At 58.9% G+C, this 26,573-nt stretch overlaps 1 protein-coding gene across 1 annotated transcript; it reads right to left on the reverse strand.

Moving 5' to 3' along the window:
• Positions 1–11,089: 11,089 nt before the first annotated feature.
• On the reverse strand, positions 11,090–22,340 carry LOC103346051 (CMRF35-like molecule 8). The gene is made up of 7 exons (XM_070060358.2): positions 22,070–22,340; positions 20,403–20,732; positions 19,716–19,860; positions 17,581–17,675; positions 13,747–13,784; positions 13,263–13,370; positions 11,090–12,045 (listed from the first exon to the last, which is right to left on the reverse strand). The coding sequence occupies exons 1-7, from the start codon at positions 22,215–22,217 to the stop codon at positions 11,899–11,901; spliced, it is 1,011 nt and encodes a 336-aa protein (XP_069916459.2). The 5' UTR covers positions 22,218–22,340; the 3' UTR covers positions 11,090–11,898.
• Positions 22,341–26,573: the final 4,233 nt, after the last annotated feature.

Consider the following 26,573-nt stretch of genomic DNA (forward strand, 5'->3'; position numbering starts at 1 on the left):
CTGGGCTGCCTGGAGCCAGGAGCCCCCAAGCAGAGAAGGAGGGAGTGCCCACAGCACCGAGGACAGAGCTGGCGGCTCCCAGGGCTGCAGGAGCAGGAGGAGGGGACACAGGCTGGATAAACAGGGTGCGTCGGGTCATGAAGGCATCCAGTACCGCCCTAAGCAGATCATGGGTTTCTGAGATTCAAATTAGGACAAGGACTGCCAGCGAGTTTTCTAGTCTTTTCTCTCCTTTCCCGCTCTGCTCCCTCTCCGAGTCCCCTGCTCCTGTGCTGGCCTCAAAGGCCCACACGGGCGATGGGCCCACTAACCATCTGGCAGCCTCTTTGCTGGAAACTTCTCCAGAATGCGCGAGCCCTGGGCAGTGTGTACTGTTGGGAGGAGCAGGAGGAGGAGGAAGAAGAAGGCTTGAAACAGGAAGCCGGCTTATCTGTTTATTTTCCCTTCGTCCCCCGCTCCCCAGTGGATGGCCAATAAACAGATGCTCAACGAGGGAGTGGGCCAGTGACCGGGAAGTCAGAGTGGGACCTGGCTGCGAGGGACGGACAAGCTGATTGGATGCAAAGGCAGCACCTAGCGGGGGCGGGGGGGGGAGGGGAGGTAGATAGGAAACAAGAAAACACATGGGAAGTTTCCCCACGTATGCCACCCCGTATGGGCACTGACCCTACACTGACCTCACCAGAGGGAAGTCGGGTGGGCAGCCAGGAGAAGGAAGAGGGAACTCGCATTACAACATCAGCACGTGCCCACTTCTTTTTTAAAGATTTGTTTATTTATTTGAAAAGCAGAACAACAGAGAGCAAGCGGGCGCGGGAGCATGAGAGAGAGATCTTGGGTCTGCTGGTTTACTTCCCCCATGGCCACAACAGCCATGTCTGGGCCAGGCTGCAGCCAGGAGCCAGGAACTCCATCCGGATCTCCTATGTGGGTAGCAGGTGCGCAAGGACTTGGGGCGCCTTCTGCTGCCCCCCAGGCGCATCCGCAGGAAGCTGGATCGGAAGTGGAACAGCCGACGCCAGTCCCTAAAGCAGCAGGCTGCACCGCAACCCGGCCCCTGGGCACTCAGCGTCTCAGCAGCCAACGGTTCCTCCATTTCACAGTGTCCATCCCGTCCCACCTGGCCTCCTGCAGCCCTGGACAGGGGTGGGGGGACAGGGGCAGGTCGATCTCAGCCCACTTTCCAGGCAGTGGAACTCAGCTCAAGGGAGGTGACTCAGGTCGAGCCTGACCCAGCATCCAGGCTGTGTGCACATCTTGGGTGTACCCTGCGCCAACCCGAGCCTCAGGGTTTACATCTGTGAAATGGATAGAGTGCGATCTCTCGGCTCTGATTCTGCAAGACCCTGAACCAGTCTCCCCGACCTGGGCCTGTTCCCTGATGTCCAGTTCAGCCTGTTCTGATCCCCAGCCCTGCTGTGCCGCCTCTGCCAGCAGAGAAGTCGAAGTTGGGGGTGTGGGGGGCTTGCTTCAGCCACAGGGTAGTTCCTTCCGCTGTGCTCCTGTTAGCAAGGATGCTAAGGACAAGGTGCGGGGCCCAAAGCCGGAGCCCCAGGGGCGGGTCGGCAAACTTCGGATGGAGATAACCGGGAGGCAGAGAGAGTCCTGCCGTCTGCACTCCTTCCTGGCCAGGCTCTCAAGGCCTTGGAGGTCCCTCGGGCACGTGGATCCTGACAGTGCTCTGGGCTGTGCTCCTCGTGTGTCCGTGACCCTGGGCAGCCGGGCTCACAGGCTGGGGCGCTGTCGGCAGCAGCCTGGGAATTCTGGTGAGATGTGGCTCAAGCCGCATGGTGGCTGCTCATCCCCAGCTCTGGGGTCTCTGGGGGCTCAGAGCGCCCTGCATGGGTACCAACCCTGCCTAATGCACGAGAGAACCACGGAGCATCCCAGACAGCCCCCTCATCCGCGCTCTCCCACCCAGGTCTCGTTTGCACTCCTGTGGCTGCGTTAGGGTGAGTGACAGGTCAAAAGCACCCCTGACATTTCAAGAGCAAAGTTACAAAGTAGCGCTGGAGCCCAGGGTCCGCCCCTCCCAGCCCTGAGGTCTCCCCGCCCCTGCCCTGAGCAAGCAATCGGGTGTGGTGAAGGCTGCAGATCCAACCAAACCAGGCTCTTTCACGGGTGAGCAGGGATTCCTCAAGGCCCTGGGATAGCCCTGAGCAGAAGCAGCTGCGCCTGCGACCTGGTGACCCCAGTGACCGCGCCCTCCAGCCCCTGCTGAGCCCTGTCCTCTACAGTCCCGGCCCGGGGGTTGAAGAGCAGGTGCACATGGTGCCTGCTGGAGTCCATGTGGCCTGGACCTGTTGACCCACCCTGGGCCATGTGAACTTGACGCTGTCACGTCACTTGCTGTCACGCGTACGTCAAAGAACAGACGCCGAAGCCCAGGAGTCTTGCTCCAGGGTTAATTTTAACTAAAAGAGGCTTCTGTGCTGAACAAGTTGTGTTCCGAATCCCAGCAGGTCACGGCACCTCCGCCCCTCCCCGCCCCCAGCTTTCGGTAGAGCGGAGAAGAGCCTGGTACGGGGCCTGGGGCAGGAAAGCTTGTCCAACAGGTGGTGTGCAGAGAACTGGCCAAGTCTTGGAAGAAATACGGTTCCACCCACGCCCACCCTGTAAACCAGGATGGTCAGAGACAAACAAAGCGAGGAGCAGGTGCGCAGCAGTCGGAATGCCCACGTCCCACACTGAGTGCCTGGGTCTGAGTCCCGGCTCCAGCTCCCGGCTCCAGCTCCTGGCTCCGGCTCCAGCTCCCGGCTCCTGGCTCCAGCTCCCGGCTCCCGGCTCCCGGCTCCAGCTCCCGGCTCCAGCTCCCGGCTCCCAGCTCCCCGCCAGTGCAGACTCCGGGAGGCCTCAGCAATGGCTCAGTGGTTGGGTTCCTGCTACCCACGTGGGAGGCCTGGATTGAGATCCCACCTCAATGGAAATGCTACATGGGCATTTAGGGAATTAACCAGTGGATGGATGCTCTCTCTCTCTCTCTCAGCCTCTCTACCTATCAAATATATTTTATACATATATAAAATATATACATACACATATACATACACATGTACATGTAAACACACACACACACACACACACACATAAAGGGGCCTGTACTGTGGTGTAGAAAGCTAAGGCTCCACCTGCAGTGCTGGCATCCCATAGGGGCACCGGTTCGAGTCCTGGCTGCTCCTCATCCGATCAGCTCTCTGCTGTGGCCTGGGAAAGCAGTGGAAGATGGCCCAAGTCCTTGGGTCTCTGCACCCTCATGGGAGATCTGGAAGAAGCTCCTGGCTCCTGGCTTTGGATCAGCCCAGCTCCGACCATTGCGGCCATTTGGGGAGTGAACCAGCGGGTAGCAGACCTCTCTCTGTCTTTCCCTCTCTTGATCTGTAACTCTACCTTTCAAATAACTAAATAAATAAAATCTTAAAAATGTATATAGATAGATATAAATGGAACTATGAAAATGTTAGAATAATGGGTGATTATCTTAGACTCTTGAGATGCAAAAGGCCTGCAGAGGATTCTAACCTTATAAGCCATAAATTTAAAAAAAGACTGAGAAACCTGATCTCATAAAATGTTTGGGAGAAAACAGCCCTAGCGGGGCGGACGCAGTGATGCCGGGGATTGAGCCGGCATGTGAGCTGCCTGCACCCCGTCAGAGGGCAGAAGCAGAGCCCGGCTTCTCCGCTGATCCGGCGCCCTGGGAGGTGGCAGGTGGTGACTCTGGCCGCCCACCTGAGAGACCTGCACAGAGTTCCAGGCTCCTGGCTTCCGCCTGGCTCGCCCTGACTGCTGAGAGCATTTGGGGGGTGAACAGGTGGGTGAAAGCCCTCCAGCTGCCCCTCTCTCTCCCCCCTCCCTCTCTCTCTGTCACTCCAGTAGATGAAAGTAAGTAAATATTTTTAAAAGTTAAAGTAAGGGCTGGCACCGTGGCTCACTAGGCTAATCCTCCACCTTGCGGCGCTGGCACACCCAGTTCTAGTCCCGGTTGGGGCGCTGGATTCTGTCCCGTTGCCCCTCTTCCAGGCCAGCTCTCTGCTGTGGCCAGGGAGTGCAGTGGATGGCCCAAGTGCTTGGGCCCTGCACCCCATGGGAGACCAGGAGAAGCACCTGGCTCCTGCCATCGGATCAGCGCAGTGCGCCAGCCGCAGCACGCCAGCTGCGGCGGCCATTGGAGGGTGAACCAACGGCAAAAGGAAGACCTTTCTCTCTGTCTCTCTCTCTCTCACTGTCCACTCTGCCTGTCAAAAAAAAAAAAAAAAGTTAAAGTAAGGATTAATATTGATAAAACAGTTTCAAAAATTATTTTGAAAAGCTTTTAAAGTTCTAGAAAAAAAGATAAACTGTGGACGGTAGGTTGGAGACATTTGACGAAAGGCTCATTTTCTTGATTCACAAAACACTCAGAGAGGAATTTGATATGAGAATGATCAACAAACAGTTCAATGGCAAAGTGAGCGAGGGAGTTCACAGGAAATTAAAATAGAAAATAAAGGAAAGCAAGCTCTGAATATCATATTACCTTCTCCATTCCATTGAAAGAAATAAAGATCTAAAAATATCCACTACTGGCAAGAGCGTGGCAAGATAGGCGCCTTCGGGCGCTGTCGATGGGAGCACCATGGGGACTCCTCGGGAGGGCAAGTCGCTGGCGGAGACCGCAGGTGCCGGGCCTCCTGGCGATAGCTCCGCTGTGGGACCCGGCTCGTTCAGTCACACGCCAAGACACAGGAACACATGCGTGGTGGGTAGTGGCACAAGGATGTGCACACACACAGAGAGAGAGAGAGAGAGAGCCCCTGGGGCAGCAGTTAAGACACAGCTTAGGGCACGTGCATCCCATGTTGGAGAGCCTGAGTTTGAGCCCCAGCTCACCCGGCCCCCACTTCTAGCTTCCTGCTCACACACACCCTGGGAGGCAGCGGGGATGGCTCGAGTCCTTGCCACCCACCTGGGAGACCTGGATTGAGGGACCTGCTTGCGGGCATTTGGGGAATGAACCACCCCATTAAACCTCTCTCTCTCTCTCTCTCTCTCTCTGAAATAAATACACAGTAACCTCCAGACCTGCAGCACACAGCTGCTTACACAGAGTGGGCTCCAGGGGTACACAGTCTACCTCTCGGGGTCCCTGACCAGGGCAGCCCATAGGTGCTTTGCCGTCTTCTTCGGGGCACCTGTGGAGTCCCCAGTCTCTGCCCACTCCTGGCCCTCCCCCTTCTCATTTCAGCAAAGCCTTGCTCAGGTGACAGACGTGGGAGCCACCTGGGGTTCCGTACTCCCACGTGGCCACGCAATCCCTGGGTCGGGTGGGCTGGCCCCACCTCCAGCCACGCCATGTTCCCTGGCTTTCCCCGTCCTTTGCCCCTGTGCACGGCCCCAGGCGCCACCAGGGGACCCCCCCACCCCACTCCCACAGCCGGCTCTGGGCCTCCAGGGGGGACTTCTCTACAGCCCTTTCTCCTCACGCCTTTCTCCTGTCCTCTCAGTCGGATGACGGCCCGGAGACCAGCGTCCCGACAGGTTGAGGGCACGCTTGGCGCCTCTCACTGACTGACCGTGGAAGGCTTGGAGCGGAGTTATCTGACCCCACTCTGCTTCCGTGGCGGCCAAGAGCCGCGTGGCCCATAGGCATTCTGCAGGAGACTTTGGCCTTGAATTCAGCACGTTGGTAAGTGGCAACAGACCCGTGGGAATCAAAGCTCACTGCTCCTTTGCAGCCCATGTTCCTCTGGTCCCTGGCATTCTTCCTCCGCCCACGGCCCACGCTAAGGGACGCAGGCACATGTGTCCGGCTGGCATGGCCACCGTCCTGACAATTTGTTCCAGATGTTAGCTTGCATGGGCAGCTGACGTCGACTGCGTCACCTCACCACTGTGCCAACCTGGTTCACTAAAGCGGAAAAGTGGCCAACTCTGTGCCCTCGTACGATGCATTAAAACAAAGGTCACGGAGCCGTATAGACTTATCTAGCAGTTACTGATAGAAGCAAGGAAGAAGCGAGGGAGGGAGGGAGGGAGGGAGAGAGGGAGGGAGGGAGGGAGGGAGGGATGGAGGGAGAGAGGGAGGGAGGGAGAGAGGGAGGGAGGGAGGGGGAACCGAGTGAACGCTCACACAGAGGGGTCGTCCTTGGGTCAGGACCCCACAAGCTGTTTCCGAGCTGTCTGAACAGGGCTTCAAGGTGGCCTCTGCCAGCCCCGCTCCCCACGGCCCCTTCCATACACGCGCGGGCCAGTGTTGCCTCGACCTGGGTTTCAGGCTCATGCCGTGGGCCCGACCCCACTGGGCGGCCCAGATTTGCAGAGTGGAAGTTAAAAGGATTCTGACAAATAGTAAAGAAAAGGATTGAGGTCGGGCAACCCGGAGCACAGCGAAGAGCCGGCAGGTACCCTGGGCAAAGCGCTCGCCTCTGGGCCTCGGGCCATTGTTCATTTCAAATGGGGAAACTGAGGCTCAAGTAACCTGGAATGACCATGGCGATGGCAAGGGCACAGGTGAGATGGGAGACCTGGCCCGCGTCTGTTGAGCCACAGGCGGGGTGACCGCCCTTCACCGTGACGCCCGCGGTCATGGTCAGGAAAGGAGAGCTGGGCATGAATCAGGAAGCGCAAGGCTCTGGGAGGGACAGACACACCCCGGGGTGGGCCTGGAAAGCCGAGCCGTGTTCTCTCCTCTCCCTGTTCCAAGCCCTTTCACTCCTTGGCTGTGCTGACCCAGAAAACAGACCTGCTGGAGCATGCGCATTCCAGAGGCGGCCACAGGGTGGAGACATGCTGTCGTGCAAGCTCCAAGTTTTGGTGCAAAACCCGCTGCTGGGCTTTGCCCAGATGGTGACCTTCTGGGAGAAAGCAGTTTTCCAAACCCAGGGCCACTCAGCCTGGGTCCTGTCTCTGACGGGCTTGGTCCTCCTTGTGCCGTTGTGAGTGCACTGATGCATGATTGACAAACGCGATTTCACCCTGCGAAGGTTTAGTCTCCGTCGCTCTGTGCCAGATGAGGTGCTGCATGGTGAAGGGAAAGCTTGATTGTAAAACAAAGACCAAGCACACCAGGGAAGCCTCTGGACGACACACCACCACGATGGCGCCTCGGTGTCACTGCGCGTCAGATTCCATGGCCTCGGGAGCCGGCCTTGGGGCACAGGTTCAGCCACTGCCTGAGACGCCTGCATCCAAACGGGCGTCCCAGCTGCTCCACTTCTACTCCAGCTCCCTGCTGATGCACCTGGGAAGGCAGCAGAGGTGGCCCAGGTACCTGGGCACCTGCTACCCATGTGGGAAATCTTGGCTCCTGGCCTCAGCCCAGCCCAGCCCCAGCCATTGGGACCATTTGGGGAAGTGAAGCAGAGAATAGATCTCTCTCTCTCTCTGTTTCTCTCTCTCTCTCTCTCTAGATTTATATTATATATTTGAAAAGCAGAGTTAGAGAGAGAGAGAGAGAGAGAGAGAGAGAGAGAGAGAGAGAAGCATACCAACAGTCTGACCTCAGCTGGCTCAAAAAAAAAGTCACAGTTATGGATGGAATAATGAAAAAAAAAGTGCAAAATTTAAAAATAGGCGAATTTGCATTAAAGATTTTTCCCTTAAGTCTGAAATGGTTTCAAAATAAAAGTTGTTGGGACTGGTGCTGTGGTGCAGCAGGTTAACACCCTGGCCTGCAGCGCCGGCATCCCATATGGGTGCCGGTTCGAGACCCGGCTACTCCACTTCCCATCCAGCTCTCTGCTGTGGTCTGGGAAAGCAGTAGAAGATGGTCCAAGTCCTTGGGCCCCTGCACCCACGTGGGAGACCCAGAAGAGGCTCCTGGCTCCTGGCTTCAGATCGGCGCAGCTCCGGCCATTGCAGCCAATTGGGAAGTGAACCAGCGGATGGAAGACCTCTCTCTCTCTCTCTCTCTCTCTCTGCCTCTCCTCTCTCTGTGTAACTGACTTGCAAATAAATAAATAAATCTTTAAAAATAAACAAATAAATAAAAATGAAAGTTGTTTTTAAATACTAAAACCCAGGACTCTTGGATTCAAGCAAGATTCAGATCTCCTGTGACTCGTCTGAGCGGCATCATTCAATTTCAGGTAACCTCCTTGGCCCGGTTCTAACAATCTCTCCTCACTGCTGAAAAGCATCCCGTTTTACGAACGACCCTCAGCCCCAGGAGTCCCAGAAAGAAGGAAGGAAGGAAAGAAAGAAGACAGGAGAGAGAGAGAGAGAGAGAGAGAGAGAGAGAGAGAGAGAGAGAAGCAGGTGGGCATTGGGCTTGGTAGTAGATTGTATTTTCCCCGATATATCCCAGCTAACACCAGTCCCCGTGCTAACACCATTCATCACACATGCTGGCTTGTCCGCACGCCTTCACTTGTGCTGTTTCGGGCTGGCTCAGCGCACCTTCAACGCAGGGGCGGCCTCTGCCTCCTGGTCCCACGCTGGGCAGCGCGGGTCTCTGGGCTGTAACTCCAGGCCCCCTGCGATCCCTGCAGTCCAGGCAGCCTTTGGTGGTCTGGCCCTGGGAGGTTCACTCTGGCTCCTGGATGTTCTGTCAAACCCACAGTCTGCCCGTCCTCCTCCCTCTCCCCCAGAAGCCTGGAAGGTTGGGAGCCGCAGAATCCAGGTGTACCCTTCACCGTCTGCTGCCCCCACCCCTCTCGCCCCTGGCCCGGAGCACTGGGGGTGGTAGGCGCCCCGACAGGGTGGCTCAGAGTGACCTGGGAACCGCACGCATCTCAAAGCTGCTCTCCCTCTACACCGTGAGTCCTCCCGGGCGTGTGTTGGGGTTGGGCGAGGCGCAGCGGACACCGCCTACTCTGATTAGGGGTGGGGAACCTTTTTTTCTGCCAAAGGCCATTTGGATAGTTCTCACATCACTGCCGGGCCATGCACAATTATCGACTTCAAAATTAGCCTGCTACAGACTTACATAATGAATTTTGGGTCCTGCCTGTGACTGCCTTGGCAGGATCAGACCAAATATTTTGTGGGCCTTACACAGCCCCACCCCTGCATGGAAGAAGGATCCCCCAACTCCTGTGTACCCGGAGAGGCAGCGACCCCGGGGTTAACCTCTTTGCCGGCTGCAGACTCGGCAGCGTCCGCTGTGTTGGTGTGGGGACAATGGGCAGAGGCTGGTTGGCGGGTGATGGCCTTGCAGGGGGGAAGGGGGCTGGGGAGACAGGCAGTGAACCCCTCTGAGCAGGCCTGTGTCCCATCGCAGCGAGAGATGGGACTACAGGACTTTGCTGTCATTGTATCTGCATTGCAAACACGCAGGGAGAATGACAGGCATGTCCCATTTCATAAATGAGAAGGCCAAAGGTCAGACTACCTGTGACCACTCTGTTGCGGCCATTTGGGTGTGAACCAGCAGATGGAAGACCTCTCTCTCTCTCTCTCTCTCTCTCTCTCTCTCTGCTTCTGCCTGTCTGTAACTCTGCCTTTCAAATAAATAAATAAATCTTTTTTAAAAATCCAGCTGGGATTTTTACTGGGACGGCACTAATTTATTGATCCATTTGGGAAGAATGACATAGTTGTGATTCATTCATTAACTTTAAGAGCCAGAACTGCCCATTTATTTAGATCACCTGCTAGGGCCTGTACTGGAATTGTATCGATGTCTCCGTAGAGGGCATAAATATTCTTGATAAAAATTAGTACGGAATCTCCAGGTGCAGAGGGATCACCAGGAGGGTGGAGGTTAGAGATTGCTCTCGCTGCCCCAGGAGGGCGGAGAGGCGGCCCTGCGAGCCTAGGAGGGGAGAAGCTAGGTTTGGCTGTGTGGATGGAAACCAGACTTTCCCGGAGATGAGTCAGCCCACACCCAGAATCCCCTCCCTCCTCCCTGCGCCCTGCTCAGGGACCCAGCCCTGTCTCTTAGGTGGGGGCCCAGCTGGCCCACTTCCTCCCATGGGAAAGGGTCCCCTCTGCTTGCCTAGGGCTTGGGTGGACAGAGAGGGTGGGGCCCAGCAGAAGCCTTGGGGAGAACTGAGAGCATCTGGGGCTCTGTGAACTCCACCCCTGGGCCCTGCGGCTGACACCCAGCCCTTCCCAGCACCACACCCCGCTGGGCCTCCCTGCTTGTGCGTGTGCATGTATGTGTGTGCATGTCCGTGTGCATGTATGTGTGTGCATGCGTGTCTGTGTGCGTGCATGTGCGTGAGTGTGTGTGTGTGTCGGTTACCTTTTGCATCTCAGACCACTGGTAGAAAGAGGGAGAAAGTCTCCAGACGACTGATGCTGGCGCACACACGGGCCCGTTAGAAATGTGAAGGGGACGCCATCCAGAGCAGCGTCCCTGCCTCCTACCCCCAAGATCCTTCTGGAAGCAGTGGGCCACATCCCTCAGAAAACTGCCCCAAAGTCACAACTGACTTTTTTATTCTTTTTTATTTTTTGACAGGCAGAGTTAGACAGTGAGAGAGAGAGAGAAAGGTCTTCCTTCCTTTGGTTCACCCCCCAAATGGCTGCTGCGGCCGCACCGCGCTGATCCGAAGCCAGGAGCCAGGTGCTTCTCCTGGTCTCCCATGCAGGTGCAGGGCCCAAGCACTTGGGCCATCCTCCACTGCACTCCTGGGCCACAGCAGAGAGCTGGCCTGCAAGAGGGGCAACCGGGACAGAATTCGGCGCCCCGACCGGGACTAGAACCCGGTATGCCAGCGCCGCAAGGCGGAGAATTAGCCTAGTGAGCTGTGGCGCCGGCCCACAATCAACTTACAAGGTCAGAGATCCTGGACTCACAGGAAACACAGCCCCTACTTCCGGTGGTTACTTACTACAAACAGAAGGTCAAAGAAATCTCGAGCCCGGCGCGAGGGTGGGGAACGTGGTGGCGGAGCTGGTGGTGGCCACGTGTGCAGGGCAGCCCGCTCACCGACTGCACTGCATCCAACGAGAAACCTCGGCTGCATCTTCCATTGTGGGGAAGCAGCTGCGACAGCACCTCCCACTGATGTTGGGGTCCCCTTCGGGGTCGCCCTCCCAGCGCCTCTGTGCTCAGCAGGGCCCCCGCCAGCCCCTTGCTTTGATACATGATTGCAGACACACAGCAGCCGTTGTTTAAGTAACTTCTCCCTTCTCCCTTATTAAGATAAACTTTATTTGTACCTCTTTTTTAAAAAAAAAATTTTATTTGGAAAGAGTTTTATAGAAAGAGGGAGAGAAGGAGGGAGGGAGAGGTCTTCCAACCACTGGTTCACTCCCCAGATGGCCCCCATGGCCAGGGCTGGGCCAGGCTGAAGCTGGGAGCCAGGAGCTTCTTCTAGGTCTCCCACATGGGTGCAGGGTCCCAAGCACTTGGGCATCTTCCACTGCTTTCCCAGGTGCATTAGCAGGGAGCTGGATCGGAAGTGGAGCAGCCGGGACATGAACAGGCGCCCACATGGGATGCCGGCACTGCAGGCGGCAGCTTTACCCGCGACGCCACAGCGCCGGCCCCTGTCTATGTCTCTTCTACTAAAATAGAACTGCTGAAGCTGTCTAGGAGTCCGGAGGAAAAGGCCTCCTTTCAGGGACCATGGGCAAGGTCCTTCTCTCTCTGGGCCTCAGTTTTCTTGTGTGAGATGGGACGGCAGTGGCTCTTTGGTGTCCCCGTGTCCCGCAGTGTGCGGACGAGCCTCTTTCTCTGCGTTCTCCTTCCAACCTTGCCCGGCGTCCCCACGCGCGGCAGCCCCGGCCGTGTCTGCGGAGCTGCGAGTGACGATACTCTTTGCGGGTGCTGCTCTGCAGGAGCTGTCACCCCCTGGAGCCACAGTGGGGAGGAGCTGAAGGAAGCAGGGGTCAGGAGGAAGAGGCCGGCGGGGGCTTCCTGCTGGCCCCCAGAACCCCAGCCCTGCTCATCCTGCCCGGAGTCACCTGGGAGTCCAGGTGCCTGTCAGTCGCCATGGTGGGGAGGGGGCTGCGGGGGGCGGGGTCTGCTCAGGAGCCGCCCTTGGGCTTCCTAACCACGCTGTACTCGGGCTCCTGCTTGGAGCCCATCTGGGCGGGCGTCCTGCTGATGCTGGAATCCTCAAGCTGTCCGTCAAACGTCACCAAGGAGTAGTGAGGTTCTTCCCTGGGGGCGGCCTGCAAGGAGAGGGCGCCGCGGCTTAGGGGGGGAGTGCGGGAAGGACAGAGCCCGGCTCAGGAGGGAAGGGGGTACCCCCGGGGGCTCCATGGTGGAGGCTCCAACTTCCCCCCGCTGTACTGTCAGCCTGCTCAAGGCACAGCACAAAGATCGCCTGTGTTGGGGGTCCCTGGGATGGTCTGGGGGGACCCAGCCCCATCCATTCTACAAGGAGGGGTCCGGGGGCCCCCACAGGTCTACAGAGTTGGCCAGGCTCCCTCTGTGCCCCTCTTGACGGGAGCTCTCGCAGTGAAGCCGCCGTGCGGGCTCAGCAAGGACCCAGAAGCGCCCGACTGCATTGGCTCTGCGGCCCTGACGGCCCCTCGGTGCTGCGGGCACAGGACTGGGCTATACACAGCAAGGGGAGTCCACAGGGGCCCTCAGACACAGGGCCCGCAGCCATCGGGAAGTAGCGAGACCATGCCAGCCCCTCAGAGGCCCCGCTGCAGGAAACCAAGGCGCTCGGCTCACTGGTGCTGATGGCTGGCGGGTGCGGGCAGGGCGGGGCGTGGCTATCGCAGGACCCAGAACGGTGCAGGATGCAGGTCCCCCACCCCCTGCAGGGAGCAGGAACGGCATCCCTGGGGAGGATAGTGCTGGGGGACACTCCCTGGGAGCTGAGCTCCTCTCCGAAGCAGGCCTTAGACAGCGCGGTCTGTCACCCTCATGCCAGTCAGCGCGTCTGAGGACTCAGTGGGCCCAGGGGCCGCAGTAGGGGCGTGGGGGTCTCCAGGGCAGCCTACTGCGTGGTATCTGACTCTGTTGGAAAGTCTCCGCCAACGGCTGGCTCATCGGCAGCCTGCTGTGCTAGCCCACTTTAAGGCGGCTGTGCCTAAGCAGGGACCCACACATAGCAGGTCCAGGACGAAACCCCGGAGGCCGGAGTTCACACCGAACAGCAGGACGGGATGGAGGCTGAGAGAAATCTCAGACTTTGACCTCGGTCTGCGCTGCATGGCAGGTGCTTAGTACCTGGGGCAGACTCGGGCCACTCTGTAGCACTGTCATCCCCACCCCATGCCCGCAGCTGCAATGACACCAAGCTCTGACCACACACCTGCCCCTCCTCTGCACAGCCCTGCCCTGGGGAGGCAGGGATCATGTCCCTCTGTGCCTGCTCCAGCCACCAGGGGACGCCCTGCTCAGTGCAGGGTCCAGCTCTGGCTCTGGCACTTACCACGGTGCTGTATTCCACCTCTGCTGGCCTGGTGGGCGCGGACTCCTCCCGCAGGCGCTGTGGCTGCAGCTCCAGATTTGCATAGTAGGGCTCACTCTGCACAACCACCTGGGGCAAGCAGGAAGTGCAGGGTTTGGTGGGGCCCCCAAGCCCCCCAGTCTCCACCCCCACTCCTCTGCCCACACCTCCCGCCACCCTTGCCTCTGCATTCTGGGTGCCCCAGCCCCCATGCTCCAGCCCCGCCTCCTCCAATGTTCTGCTACGGGCAGATCGGAGGAGAGGACCCCTCCCCCTTCCGCTTCCCCCGTCGGGGAGGGGACAGACCCCACGAGCAGATCTCCAGGTCATGTTCTTGCTCTGGGAAAGCACTTGCTATGGCTGTGAGGCCCCCGGAACCTCCCCTGGCTGAAAGGACTGACCACTCCAGAGCACCCTCTGTGCCCCTCCCCCACCACCCAGCACCCCTGCCGGGGCCTTTCCTTACCTGCCCGGTGCTCTGGGGTGGCTCTGAATGCTGGCCACCTAGGGGACAGGAGAGGAAGGAGGCTGAGCCCCAGAGCAGGACAAGCTCTTTCCTGGAGACCTCAGCCCCGGGCACCTGTCCCCCAGGCGTGAAGCGGGGGTTTGCTGGGCGAGTGAATTAGTAAATGAGCACATGAGTGAGTGAGTGAACACACGGACAACAGAAAACTCTCAGCCGGAGGAGGGCGACCAAAGCCCGGTGCCCGAAAGTGACAGAAAGACCCCAGCGGGGGAACAGGAGAGGGAGCTTGTCCCCCTGAGAGAGAACCCGGCCTCACAGGGACCTGGACGCCACCAGGGCATCTGCTGCACCGCCCTGAGCCAGAACCCGACCGACACAGCTCCGGCTCAGCCAGTCCTGGGGTTCCAGCGCCAGCAGCGTTGCTCAGCGCTCTGTACCCCGACCCTTTCTTTCATTTTTTAAAAAGATTCATTTATTTGAAAGGTAGAGTTACAGAGAGAGAGAGAGAGAGAACTCCATCCACTGGTTCACTCCCCAAGTGGCCTCAACAGCCAGGTTTGGGCCAGACAGACGCCAGGAGCCAGGAGCTCCATCCGGGTCCCCCACGTGGGTGCAGGGGCCCAAGCACTTGGTCCACCTCCCTCTGCTTTCCCAGGTGCATTAGCAGGGAGCTGGATCAGAAGAGGAGCCAGCGCCGTATGGGAAGTAGCGTCCCAGGTGGCCCCTCGAGCACTGTGCCACAGCACCGGCCCCACCCTGACCCTTTCAACCCGGAGACTCAGGCCCTGGTGGCAGTGGGTTCTGCACACAGCTGGTCGTCCTTGGTCTCTGTCCAAGCGGGCACTACACTGGACACTGTTGGAGGGACTGTCTGCCTCTCAGGGAGCCCCAGACTCAAAGGGAGCTGGGAGCCCACAGCTGGGAGACACAGGCCTCAGACGGCCCAGGAGCTGAGCTGTCAGTTGATGCAAAACAGAGCCGGGTGCTCTGTTCCCGACTGCTCCGTGTGGGCTCCAGGCCACCGTCCCCCTCCCCACGGGGAACAGGTGTTCTGAGGGAGGGAGGAGGGGGAGGTGGGGAGGAGATGGAAGTCGCATGCTGGGGAGGAAGGTGGCTGTGAGAAGGTTTGTGAGCGGCTCGCTGCAGGCGGGGCCCAGTCTGCGGTGGTCCCCAGCGTGTCCCTAGGGCCTTCACGTGGCAGGCGTGGACAAGTGCGCGGATAATGCATGGATGGAGTGAGTGGGCTGGGGGTGGGTGGGATGAGCTGGCGTCAGGACTAGGGTGGGGGAGCTGGGCAGTGGGAAGGGAGTCCCAGACAGCGTCAGGAGGCAGGGCTGGGACTCACAGAGCAGGGGACAGAGACGTCACTTAGGATCCATCAGACAAAGCGCACCCCACCCACACCCCACTCACATGCCCGCACATGCGGCTTCTGAGCCTGCAGGAGCGGGGGAGGGGCCCAGGTTGTGGTGCGGAGAGTGACACCAACATCCCATATCTGAGCATCAGCACCCTGCTGATGCGCCTGGGAAGGCAGCGGAAGGTGGTCCACGTGCGTGGACCCCGCCCCCACCTAGGAGACCCAGATGGAGTTCTCCGCTTCAGCCTGGCTCAGACCCAGCCATTGAAGCCGTCTGGGGAGTGAACCAGCAGGTGGAAGATCTCTCTCTCCCCGCGCCCCACCCTTTCTGTCACTCTGCTTTTCAAGTAAATAAATAAATCTTTTAAAATAAATAAAAGAGCAGGGTAAATGGTACAGGTGCAAAGAACCAGGTTTAGAGCAGACTCAGGGTATGAAGCAAATGTTTTAAGAAATCTTTTGTGGTCCCGGCGCTGTGGCGTAGTGGGTGAAGCCACCACCTGCAGTGCCAGCATCCCATATGGGAGCCAGTCCTGGCTGCTCCACTTCTCATCCAGCTCCCTGCTATGGCCTGGGAAAGCGGTGGAAGATGGTCCCCATGCCTGCGTGGGAGACCTGGAAGAAGCTCCTGGCTCCTGGCTTCAGATCTGCCCAGCTCCGGCCATTGTGGCCATTTGGGGAGTGAACCAGTGGATGGAAGACCTCTCTCTCTCTGTAACTCTGACTTTCAAATAAATAAATAAATCTTTAAAAGAAAAAAGAAAGAAAATTTTTGTGCACACACAGGCAGGGGAAAGCCTGGAAGGAAGTGGCTCGAACGGTAGTGGCTGGTGTCCTCCGGCGGCGGGAGTCCCCGTCACCACGGGGATCCATGCCCCCCTTGGCACTTCCGCGTGGTTTTCAGATTTTCTACGGTGACCACATCTCCCTTTCTGAGCGACAGCTTCTCGGTGAAGGGGCAGCCGAGGGGACTGCTGGGACTCAGAGCAGAGGCCCGGGCTGGGGAAGCCAGCGTGTGGCCGGCGTGGTTATGTGGGAGGAGGGAACCAGAGAATGACGGGGCACGGAGGAGGGGGTGGAGGAAGGGGGCTTCTTTCTGAGGGCTGTGCTCAGACAGGCTGGGCTTCACCCCTGCCTCCCCCTCCAAGCCTGGGCCCCCAGGGGCTGAGGCTGAGCCCCACGGGGGAGGGGCTGCATTAGGGATGGGGGGCAGTGGCTCCCCGCGCCCTGCGGCCACACAGCAGAACCTCCAGCCCCACCTGCACCCCAGAGCCACCCTGAAGACTTCCCTGTGAGCGTATTCCCTGGAGCTCCTGCACCCACAGAATCCTGAGTTTTTCCAACAGGGAGGAGGGGCCGGCGCTGTGGTGCCGTGGGGAAAGCCACAGCCTGCGTTGCCCACCAGGATCCCATATGGGCGCTGGTTCAAGCCCTGGCTGCTCCACTTTCGACACAGCTCTCTGCTATGGCCTGGGAAAGCAGTAGAAGATGGCCCAACTCCTTGTGCCCCTGCACCCATGTGGGAGACCCGGAGGAAGCTCCTGGCTTCAGATCGGCGCAGCTCCAGCCATTGCGGCCATCTGGGGGAGTGAACCAGTGGACAGGAGACCTCTCTCTCCCTCTCTCTCTCTGCCTCTGCCTCTCTGTAACTCTGCCCTTCAAATAAATAAATAAATCTTAAAAAAAAAAAAAAGAAGAAGAAGAAGAAGAAGAAGAAGAAGGAGGAGGAGACTTCTAAGGCTCCCTCTGGACCTGGGCCAGCAAGCCGCCCCTCTGCAGGTGAGTGCAGGCTCCTGCTGCCCCACCCCCACTCACCCCTCCCTTCTTTCACGCATTTAATTTGCCCATCGGATGTTCACTGAGCACGGAACTGACTTCCTGACTCCCGATACGGTGCCGTGTGCACTGCGTGTGCTCTCTCTGCTCAGAGGGAGGTGACTAAGTGACAAGATGCCTGGAGCTTGTGTGGTGGGGGGGTGTATTCGCTGTGGCTAGAGATATTACATAATAATACAGGAATCAGCAAACACCCATGACAGTGGGAAGGCAGGCAGTGACAAGGACAGGCCACCACAGCTGAGGGGCAGAGGGACATGCAGGAGGGCAGCAAGCCAGAGAGAGAGGCAGCACGGGGGAGCGGGCACACCACACACCAGGGCAAACCCAGAAGGAAAGACCGAGTTTGCCACTGTTGCCAAGAAGTTGCTGGAAGGTGCCTTCCAGGTGCAAGGATGGGGTGAGAGAGGCGGGCAGGGCCAGACCGCGGAGGGCCTTGACTGTCCTGCAAGCTTGGAACACGGAGGGCACTGCTTCCTGGGGCAGCCGCCTCCAGGCCTGCAGCAGGTGCGTCCCCTCTCGGGTGCTCCACCCCCCAGGCTGAGCCAGGGCACCCGCCCTCTAGGGTCAGCTGGGACGTGTTCTCTGAGGGCCTGCGGCCGATGCCCGTTGGTCAGAGGGCGCGGGAGCGAACTCACCTTTGACGGGTCTCCGAAGTATCCTCCAGGCCAGCAGCGAGGTGCCCGCCAAGAGAAGCAGCAACAGCGCTAACAAGGAGAGCGTCACGGGGAGCCTGGAGGGACAGCACGGGGTGGGGGAGGGGGAGAAGGCAGCTCACCTTCCTCCACCTCTTAAACAAACAAGGTCAAAGTTCAAAAACAACATGGGGGGCAGTCTTTTAGCCTAGTGCCTGTGCCCCACATCGGAGTCCCTGGGTTCAGCTCCCAGCTCCGACTCCTGGCTCCAGCTTCCTGCCAGCGCACACCTTGGAAGACAGCAGGCGATGGCTCAAGTAGTCGGGTCCCTGCCACTTACATGGGACACCTGGATTGAGTTCCTGGCTCCTGGCTCTGGCCCTGGCGCAGCCCCAGCTTTTGCATGCATTTAGGGAATGAGGAAGTCAACCAACAGACAGGAGTAGGAGCACCCTGCCCATCTCTCTCTCTCTCTCTCTCTCTCAAATAAATAGCAAATAATTAAAAAAATAGTTGGTATGATCTCCTTTCTACAATCAACCCCCCCCATAGGAGGTGTACTTTAGAATCTTCCAGAGACATTTTATTGCTACACAAGCAAATATAAATGTATGGACTCACTACAAAAAGTTCATGGAAAATAAAACGAAAAGGTAAGTTTATCTTGGTGCAGAAAAACTGTAAAACCATACAGTTCACACGGGGGCAGGCATTCTGGTGCAGCAGGTTAAACCACGACCTGGGACCCCCATCCCACGCCGGAGCGCCTGTTTGAGTCTTAGCTGCCACTCATACAAGAGACCTGGATGGAGTTCCCGGCTCCTGGCTCCGGCCCGGCCCAGCCCTGGCTGACGTGGGCATTTGGAGAGTGCACCAGCGGATGGAAGATTCCTCTGTGTCTCTCCCTCTCTCTCTGATCTGTCACTCTGCCTTTCAAATAAATAAATAAACAAATCTTTTTAAAGGCTCAAGGAAAAATTGAATTAAAAAATGAGTTTGTTTTTTCAAAGTTCACAGAAAATGTGCATTGTGAAAAAACTATGCATGCATTTAAATTTTTTGTGTCAAAATGAACTTATATTTTAATTCCATTTTCCAGACCTCTGAATCCAGGGAATTAATTAACTCAAAGGGGTCACAGGAACCCCCAAATTTGTAGCTAATGGATCAAGTGTGCAGTGGCCTGGGGGTCCCTAAGTGGGGTCTTGGGAAGGTCGGAGCCCTTAAACGGTGGGGTCTCCGGCACTCCCCAGTGGGCGGTGCCAGAACCCACGGCAGTGCCAAGCAGGTGTCAGAATGGGGAACCTCGGCCAGCGCCACGGCTCACTAGGCTAATCCTCTGCCTGCGGCGCTGGCACACCGGGTTCTAGTCCCCGTTGGGGTGCCGGATTCTGTCCCAGTTGCCCCTCTTCCAGGCCAGCTCTCTGCTGTGGCCAGGGAGTGCAGTGGAGGATGAGGGCCCAAGTGCTTGGGCCCTGCACCCCATGGGAGACCAGGAGAAGCACCTGGCTTCTGCCTTCGGATAGGCACGGTGCGCCGGCTGTGCCGGCCATTGGAGGGTGAACCAATGGCAAAAGGAAGACCTTTCTCTCTGTCTCTCTCACGGTCCGCTCTGCCTGTCAAAAAAAAAAAAAAAAAAAAAAAAGAATGGGGAACCTCTGGAGCCTGAACACAGTTCATGTCTGCACGTGTTTTCCTGGGGAGTGGGTCTCCAGATGCCACCAGATTCTCTGTGGGGTTGGTGACCCCAGGAGATGCTAAGAACCACTATTCAGAGAGCAGAACTCCAGACTTTGGGTGACCTTGCTACTCGGAGCTATGCTGAACCTGAACCTGTCTGTGCCTTGGTCTACGCATCCGTAAAATGGGCACAATGATGGTGTGGATGGCAGTGAGGGGCAAAGGGGAAAGCACAGGCTGGGGGACGTCCCCCACCCCCCGAGGGTGTCCAGTGTGGCCTCCACAGGCCAGGAGAGGACAGACTCGGTTCCCAATCTGAGCCCGGAGCAAAGGGCGCCCAAGGCCCCCAGCACAGGGCTACGACTCTCACCCCAGCTGGACCCCATGGCCGAAGAGCTGGAGCCTAAGCTGGCCACGGGAGGAAGGAGGCGGTCGTGGGTCGGGGCCAGGAGCCTTACCCGGGGCCGGGGCCCCACTGGGAGTCCTCCTGGCTGCTGGGTGTGACAGGGGCCAGCGTGGTGGACGACACAGCTGAAACCTGCGCTGTGGTGGTCACAGTCTTGGCTGCAGTGACACCTGCAGGTGTTGGTGACGTCGTCGGTGCTGGTGGCAAAACCACAAATCAGACCGGGGTCCCTCCTGTGACCCGCCCACTGCAGGGTTTGATTTCACACACAGTGCTCTCTCGGGAAGGGAGCCAGATGGGGACCCCGGGCGGTGGGGGGGGGGCTTCCCAGGATCCTGCTGCACCTGGTGAGCCGTCCTGAGCCGCTGGGGTGGGGGCGGGGGCAGGAGCTGTCATCAAGTCCCCAGTCACCTCCCCGCGCCCCGCCTTGTCCCCTCTGGCTGCAGCCACACGCTGCCGGAGCCGTCTGTTCCACAGCCTGTCTGACTCGTCACCTGCTTCAGCCGCTCCTGCACACAGCACCTTGCCCCCGCCCCACACAGCTCTGGGCTTCCGGGCTGATTCGTAGGCACCTTCGGTGCAACTGTGCTGTCCAAGGTGGCAGCTGCGGCCTCCCTGGCCCTGTCCCTCCTCGGCCCCACGCCACCCCCACCCCACAGTTTGCTCCAAGTCTCTGATCTGATTCCTGTTCCAGGTGCCTTCGGCAGGGCAGCCCTGGTGCTGGGGCGAGGGGACTCACCTGGGGACACGCACACCGTCACCAGGAAGAAGGTGTCCCACTTCCATGGCTCATCCACCCCACACTGGTACGTGCCCGCGTCCTCGATGCTGAGGTTCTCCAAGGTCACGGTGAAGGTGAGGTTTGCAGAATGGTCCCTGATGGACACTCGGCCGCTCCGCGCTTCTACCTCTGGCAGTTTTGTCTTCACGATCTCCTGTCCTGGCAAACACTGGTGACTGCACCAGAATTTGGCCCGCGTCCTGTGTTCTTCCTCGTACCGGCACTGCACGCTCAGGGATCCCCCCTCGGTGCCGCTCACAGTGCTGGGGCAGTTCAGACAGAAACAGCCTGGAAGACACAAGCCCAAGTCCCCAGGTGGGTTGGGGCTGGGCGCCCCGGGGTCACCTCCTCAGGCCCCAGCCCTGGGCCCCCCACTCCTTCCTGCACCTCCGTCTGGTCAGCCGACTCGCAGCTTCGACACCTTTGCCTGCACTCGGCCACCCCGACTTTGATCACAGCGGGGTCCCTTCCTCCAACCCCGTCTTCCCACCAGGGGCCTCCTGCTCCCACACTTACAGCACCAGAAGACGTCACCCCCAGGCCACCGGCTCTGGGGACGGCCACCCCAGCCCTGAGCATCCTGGGCAGCTGCACCCAGCCCCACCCTGCTGGGCCCCAAGCAGGGCAGACACGGGGCATCCGAGCGATTGACAGGAGCACCAGGCACACTTGCAGCCTGTGGCTCCCAGAGGTCTCCGAGGGCCTCCCGTGCCCACCCCACCCCCACCCCGGCCCTACCCTCACGGGCACAGGCCTTGCAATCTCACTCTCCCAGGAAGCTCATATTTTATTTCCAAGGTTTGCATCTGCCATTTTCCCAAACAGATACAAAGCCGGGGCGTAAGGTGCCACCGAGCAGAGTTAATGAACCCACAGAAAGTCAGCGCTCTCCCACGGACAGCCAGCGTCTTCATAATAGAGGAAGCACACGATTTCTAAGAAAAGTGGCCCAAAAGACAAACTACCCCAAGACAGCCTAACCAGATGGAGGCCAAACCTCGCCCTGGCACGGGAAGCCGAAGCCCCGCGGTTCCTTGCAGACCAAGTCCCCTCCCTCCCCGCTCCCCCGCCCTCTCTCCTCTAGGAGCTCCCAGCTCCCCTCCTTGGAGGTCCCGTGGAGGTGAGCTGCTACTGGCCAACCCCAGGAGGTTCCTCCCGGCTCCGGCTCAGCCCTTGAGTTTTCCTGGCTGAGTCTCCGGTCTCCGAGCCCGACGCCAGCTCCACCACCCCCGTCCCCACCCTCCGTCTACACCCGCAATCCAGTGAGGCCACCTGGCGCCCACAGGTGTGCTCCGTGTGGCCATCCTCCGCCCTCTGTAACTTCCTGCCTCTGACACTGGTCCCCTTCCTTCTGACACTCACCCGCCACAAATCCTCGCACGTACCCCTCCTCTGTGCCCCTCTGTGGCTCATCCAAAGGCAGATGGGTGCCGAGGACGGAGAGACCCTCACCCTTCTCCCCCCAGGGCTGGGGTCTTTCTGTCTGTCCGTCACAGCATGCCCCATTCTGCGTCCAGCACAGATCCCAGGCTTGGGTGCCCCGTGTGACAGCCTGCTCCCCCAGCTCTTGCACCCTCCCTCCCCCCCCACCCCCCGTAGACGCCCCCCAGGCAGAGAGTCCTCACCTGGGACCCAGAGAAGCAGCAGAGCTGACGGCAGCCCCATGGCCCGGCCCCGCGGGGTCATTCCTCCCACACAGGCGGCTCCCGCAGCGGTACCGGGCCCCTGCACGACTGCAGGCTGTGGCCCCACTTCCGCTTTTCTTTGAGCCATCAGCTTCCTTGTTCAACTTCTTTTCGGTCTTGAACCAGGACTGAGCAGAAAATGGAGGAAGCCGAGGGTGCATTGTGGCCGGCAGCCGACTGAGACCCCTGGGGATTCTGAGCCCCGTGGGTGCGGCTTCCGGGTGGCCCAGGGGCTGTGCCTGCAGCACGGTGCTCCCCGCAGTGGGTCCTGGGTGAGCTCCTGCTGCAAACCTGGGGCCCACCCCCCGCGGAGTGAGCACCTGCTTCATGTGCACCTCCCAGGTCCCCAAGGCCAACAGACCCGAGCCTGAGTGAGAAGCAGGCCGGGGTGGGGGGCAGCGCACCCTGAGGACTGGGAGGGGCTGCTTTCTTCCCCAGGGGCCCGAGGGATGCCAGCTGCTGGCCTGTGGGTCTGCGGGCCTCCCGGGCACTGCCCACGCCTCACCCTCCGATCTCTGGAGACGCTCCCCCAGCCCAGGCCACCCTCCAGGACCGAGGCAGCTTGGCGAATCCGGGTCCCAGTGCACCCCAGCGGTCACGCTGGCTGCGGCACGCTGGCCTCCTTGGTCCCAAGTGTGCCGTGGTCAAGACAGATGGAGGGGAAGCTGCAGACCCTGGGGTCCTGGCCTGAGCCGTCCCCAGCTTCTGCATCACAGGGCCCCTGCGCCACGTAGGCCCTGTTCCCTTCATGGGAGCCTGGGCCTGATGGGCAGAGACCTGAGAAACTCAGCGGGGCGGGGGTGGGGGGTGGAAGAGGGGACCACCCACCTGTCGGCTTGCTCCGGGCTCCACCTGGACCAAGGGCCTCGCCACTTTCCCTCGTCACAGTCACTGGGATCAGGGCACCCATGGGGACCCTCAGGGGGCTCCGCTGTGGCCAGGGAGCCCACTCCCACCGCCCCGACACGCTGCCACTGCCCACGCTGCCTCCCAGCTGATTCCTCTCCTCGATTCACCGCAGGATCGGCTGGAGGGGCGTGGGTGACCCTGAGCTGGAGCGCATGAGTGTCTGCCCCCTCACCACCAAGGGACAAACTGGGGAAGGTAGACACCCCCTCCCCCACCAGCCCCTGCCCCAGCCATCTGCACCCCACCACCCCCCTCTCCCCACAGACACTTCCCGAAGCTGGAGAATATGTGATTCTAACGGTGCGGGAGGCAAAGCCGGAGCCAGGCCAGGGCCAGCTGTGGAAGGAGGGTCCCGCTCGCAGGCAGCCGGTGAGCGCAGCGCAGGCCGAGCGAGCGGATTGCCTGGACGAGGCACAGTTCCGCCTCCTCCCCTTCCTCTGGTTTCCTGAGTCCCAGCGCGTCCTGGGCTCCACTCCCTGAGCCTCTTACTATGTTCCAGAAGGAAGAGACGCCGCAGCAGCACCTGTGGAACCAAGCACCCAGTAACTCGGGGCTTTCGACGTCCGGTGCGCGCGCACACACACACACACACATACACACGAACGCCTGCCAGCAAAACCAGACAGCTCCCAGACCCACAAAATAGGTGTTGCTGATAACAGGGCTCAAATGAGATCCTGGTTTGTTTTTTGTTGTTGTTTTTGAAAGGCAGAGAGAGATCTTCATTTGCTGGTTCACTCCCCAGATGGCCACAGTGGCCAAGGCAGGACCAGGCGCCTGGGACGCCATCTGTGTCTCCCACATGGGTGGCAGGAGCCCAGAGACTTGGCCATCTTCCGCTGCTTTCCCAGGCGCATCGGCAGGGAGCTGGATCAGAAGTGGAGCAGCCGGGACTCGAACCAGCACTCATATGGGATGCCGGCACCACAGACAGCGGCTTCACCACAACACCTGATTCCGTGTCTTTAAGGATAAACTCACTGGGACATACCATCAAAAGAATGTTTGAGAAAATATTCTAAAGTTGAGTTCTGGTAATAGCTGCAAATCTCTGTGAATTTATTAAAAATGATTGAAATACACACTTAAGCGGATAAATGTTACGTTAAGGTGTAGCTATATTTTTGCATTGTTATTTATTTACTTATTTGAAATGCAGAGAGGGAGATTTCCCATCTGCTGGTTCACTCCCCAAACGCCCACATGACCACGGCGGGGCCCAAGGCCGGAGGAGGAGGTTGAGAAACTGCCCAGGGCTCCCGCGTGGGTGGCGGCGACCCACCTGCCTGGGCCATCACTGCAAGGAAAGGCCGCCACAAAACACACCAAACACCGGGGTAAGGGAAAAGGTTTACTGTCCAGTGGGGGAAACCCGACAGGCTGCCTCCCCCTCCCCGCACACAGAAATAACGGCCGCCCGTCCTGGAGAGCAGGTCTGACACGGCTTTGCCCAGGCGAGGAAGTGGGAGGGCAAATCCCTTGGGGGGGGTGGAGCTGGCACTTGCGATGGGGCCCCTGGGTCACCTGACTTCTAGGAAGCCAGGCTGGGCTTAGGCAGCCAGTGCCGTTTCACTGACGTTGACCGCCCGCCCCAGGGTGTGCGTTAGCAGGCAGCTGGAGCTGGGAGCGGAACCAGGACTCCGACCCCAGAGCTTGAAGCAGCATCTTTAAAAAACAAAAGAGAATTACCTATTTATTTGAAAGGCAGAGAGAGAGAGCGAGCGAGCTTCCATCTGCTGGTTCACTCCCCAAGAGGCTGCTATAGCTGGGGCTGGGTCAGGCCAAAGCCCGGAGCCAGCTCCATCCGGGTCTCCCACGTGGTGCAGGAGCCCAGGCACTTGGGTCATCTCCCACTGCTTTCTCAGGTGCATTAGCAGAGACCCAACCACCATCTTAACTGCCACATCAAATGCCCACTCCCTGGCTAAAAAATTTTTTTTAAAGATTTCTTCATTTGGGGCCGGCGCTGTGGCACAGTGGGTTAACGCCCTGGCCTGAAGCACCAGCATCCCATATGGGCGCCAGTTCTAGTTCAGTCCTGGCTGCTCCGCTTCCAATCCAGCTCTCTGCTGTGGACTGGGAGAACAAAAGATGGCCCAAGTCCTTGGGCCCCTGCCCCTACATGGGAGACCCGGAAGAAGCTCCTGGCTCCTGGCTTCGGATCAGCAAAAAAGATTTATTCATTTATCTGAAAGGCAGAGTTACAGAGAGAGAGAGGGAAAGGCAGAGAGAGAGAAAGAGAGAGAGATCTTTCATCCGCTGTTCACTCCCTAAATGGCCACAACGGCCAGAGCTGCGCTGATCCAAAGCCAGGAGCCAGGCGCTTCTTCCAGGTGTCCCACGTGGGTGCAGGGGCCCAAACACTTGGACCATCTTCCGCTGCTCTCCCAGGCCATGGCAGAGAGCTGGATGGGAAGTGGAGCAGCCGGGTCTGGAACCGATGCCCATATGGGATGCTGGCACTGCAGGCGGCTGCTTTACCTGCTACGCCACAGCGCCGACCCCTGGCTAAATTTTTTAAAAAGTAAACAGGAGCGAGAACAAAACGTCCCCTTCCTGGAGAATTTCCAAATCCAGCAAGGCAGTGGTGATTGCGTGTGAGCTCACGGTTTATTGTGAAAACAAGTGTCCCACCTTCTGGGTTTCTGTGTGTTCTATCTGAGGATAAAGGATCGTAAATCGGGTCTTTGGATGGGTTTTGTCTCCACCTGCCTCATAATTGAATGACAGTCTGATTGTCAAGGTTTTTTTTCCTTTGAAATTGTCCTTAAAAACCCCAGTGCCACGGTTCTTTCCTCTCTCGGAAGCCCCCCTCTCCGTGCCCCTGCAGCTGGAGTTCTTTGCCTCTAATCAATCCTTTTAAATCTCAAAAAAAAAAAACGTAAACACAAAGCCCACTGTGCCTCTGTGGCAAAAGCCGCCCCCTACCCACCCACCCGCCACCACCACACCCATCAGCCCGACTCCTTTTTTTTTTTTTTTTTTTTTTTTTTGACAGGCAGAGTGGACAGTGAGAGAGAGAGAGACAGAGAGAAAGGTCTTCCTTTTTGCCGTTGGTTCACCCTCCAATGGCCGCCGTGGCTGGCGCTCTGTAGCCGGCGCACCGCGCTGATCTGATGGCAGGAGCCAGGTGCTTCTCCTGGTCTCCCATGGGGTGCAGGGCCCAAGCACTTGGGCCATCCTCCACTGCACTCCCGGGCCACAGCAGAGAGCTGGCCTGGAATAGGGGCAACCGGGACAGAATCCGGCGCCCCGACCGGGACTAGAACCCGGTGTGCTGGCGCCGCAAGGTGGAGGATTAGCCTAGTGAGCCGTGGTGCCGGCAGCCCGACTCCTTTCACCTTTCTCCTTCATCCCCCCACTGCCCCGCCCTCTCTCGGACCCCTCCTGATCTCTGCAGCTGCTCATAAAGTCGCAGGACCCCTCGAAATAACCGGATCCACAGACGCTCAAGACCCTGCCGCAACGGCCGGAGCTGCACTGATCCGAAGCCAGGAGCCAGGAGCCAGGAGCTTCCTCCAGGTCTCCCACATGG

The sequence above is a fragment of the Oryctolagus cuniculus genome, chromosome 17 (assembly GCF_051225735.1).
Source record: "Oryctolagus cuniculus isolate XC-2025 breed Fujian yellow rabbit chromosome 17, ASM5122573v1, whole genome shotgun sequence".
Classification (NCBI taxonomy): Eukaryota; Metazoa; Chordata; class Mammalia; order Lagomorpha; family Leporidae; genus Oryctolagus; species Oryctolagus cuniculus.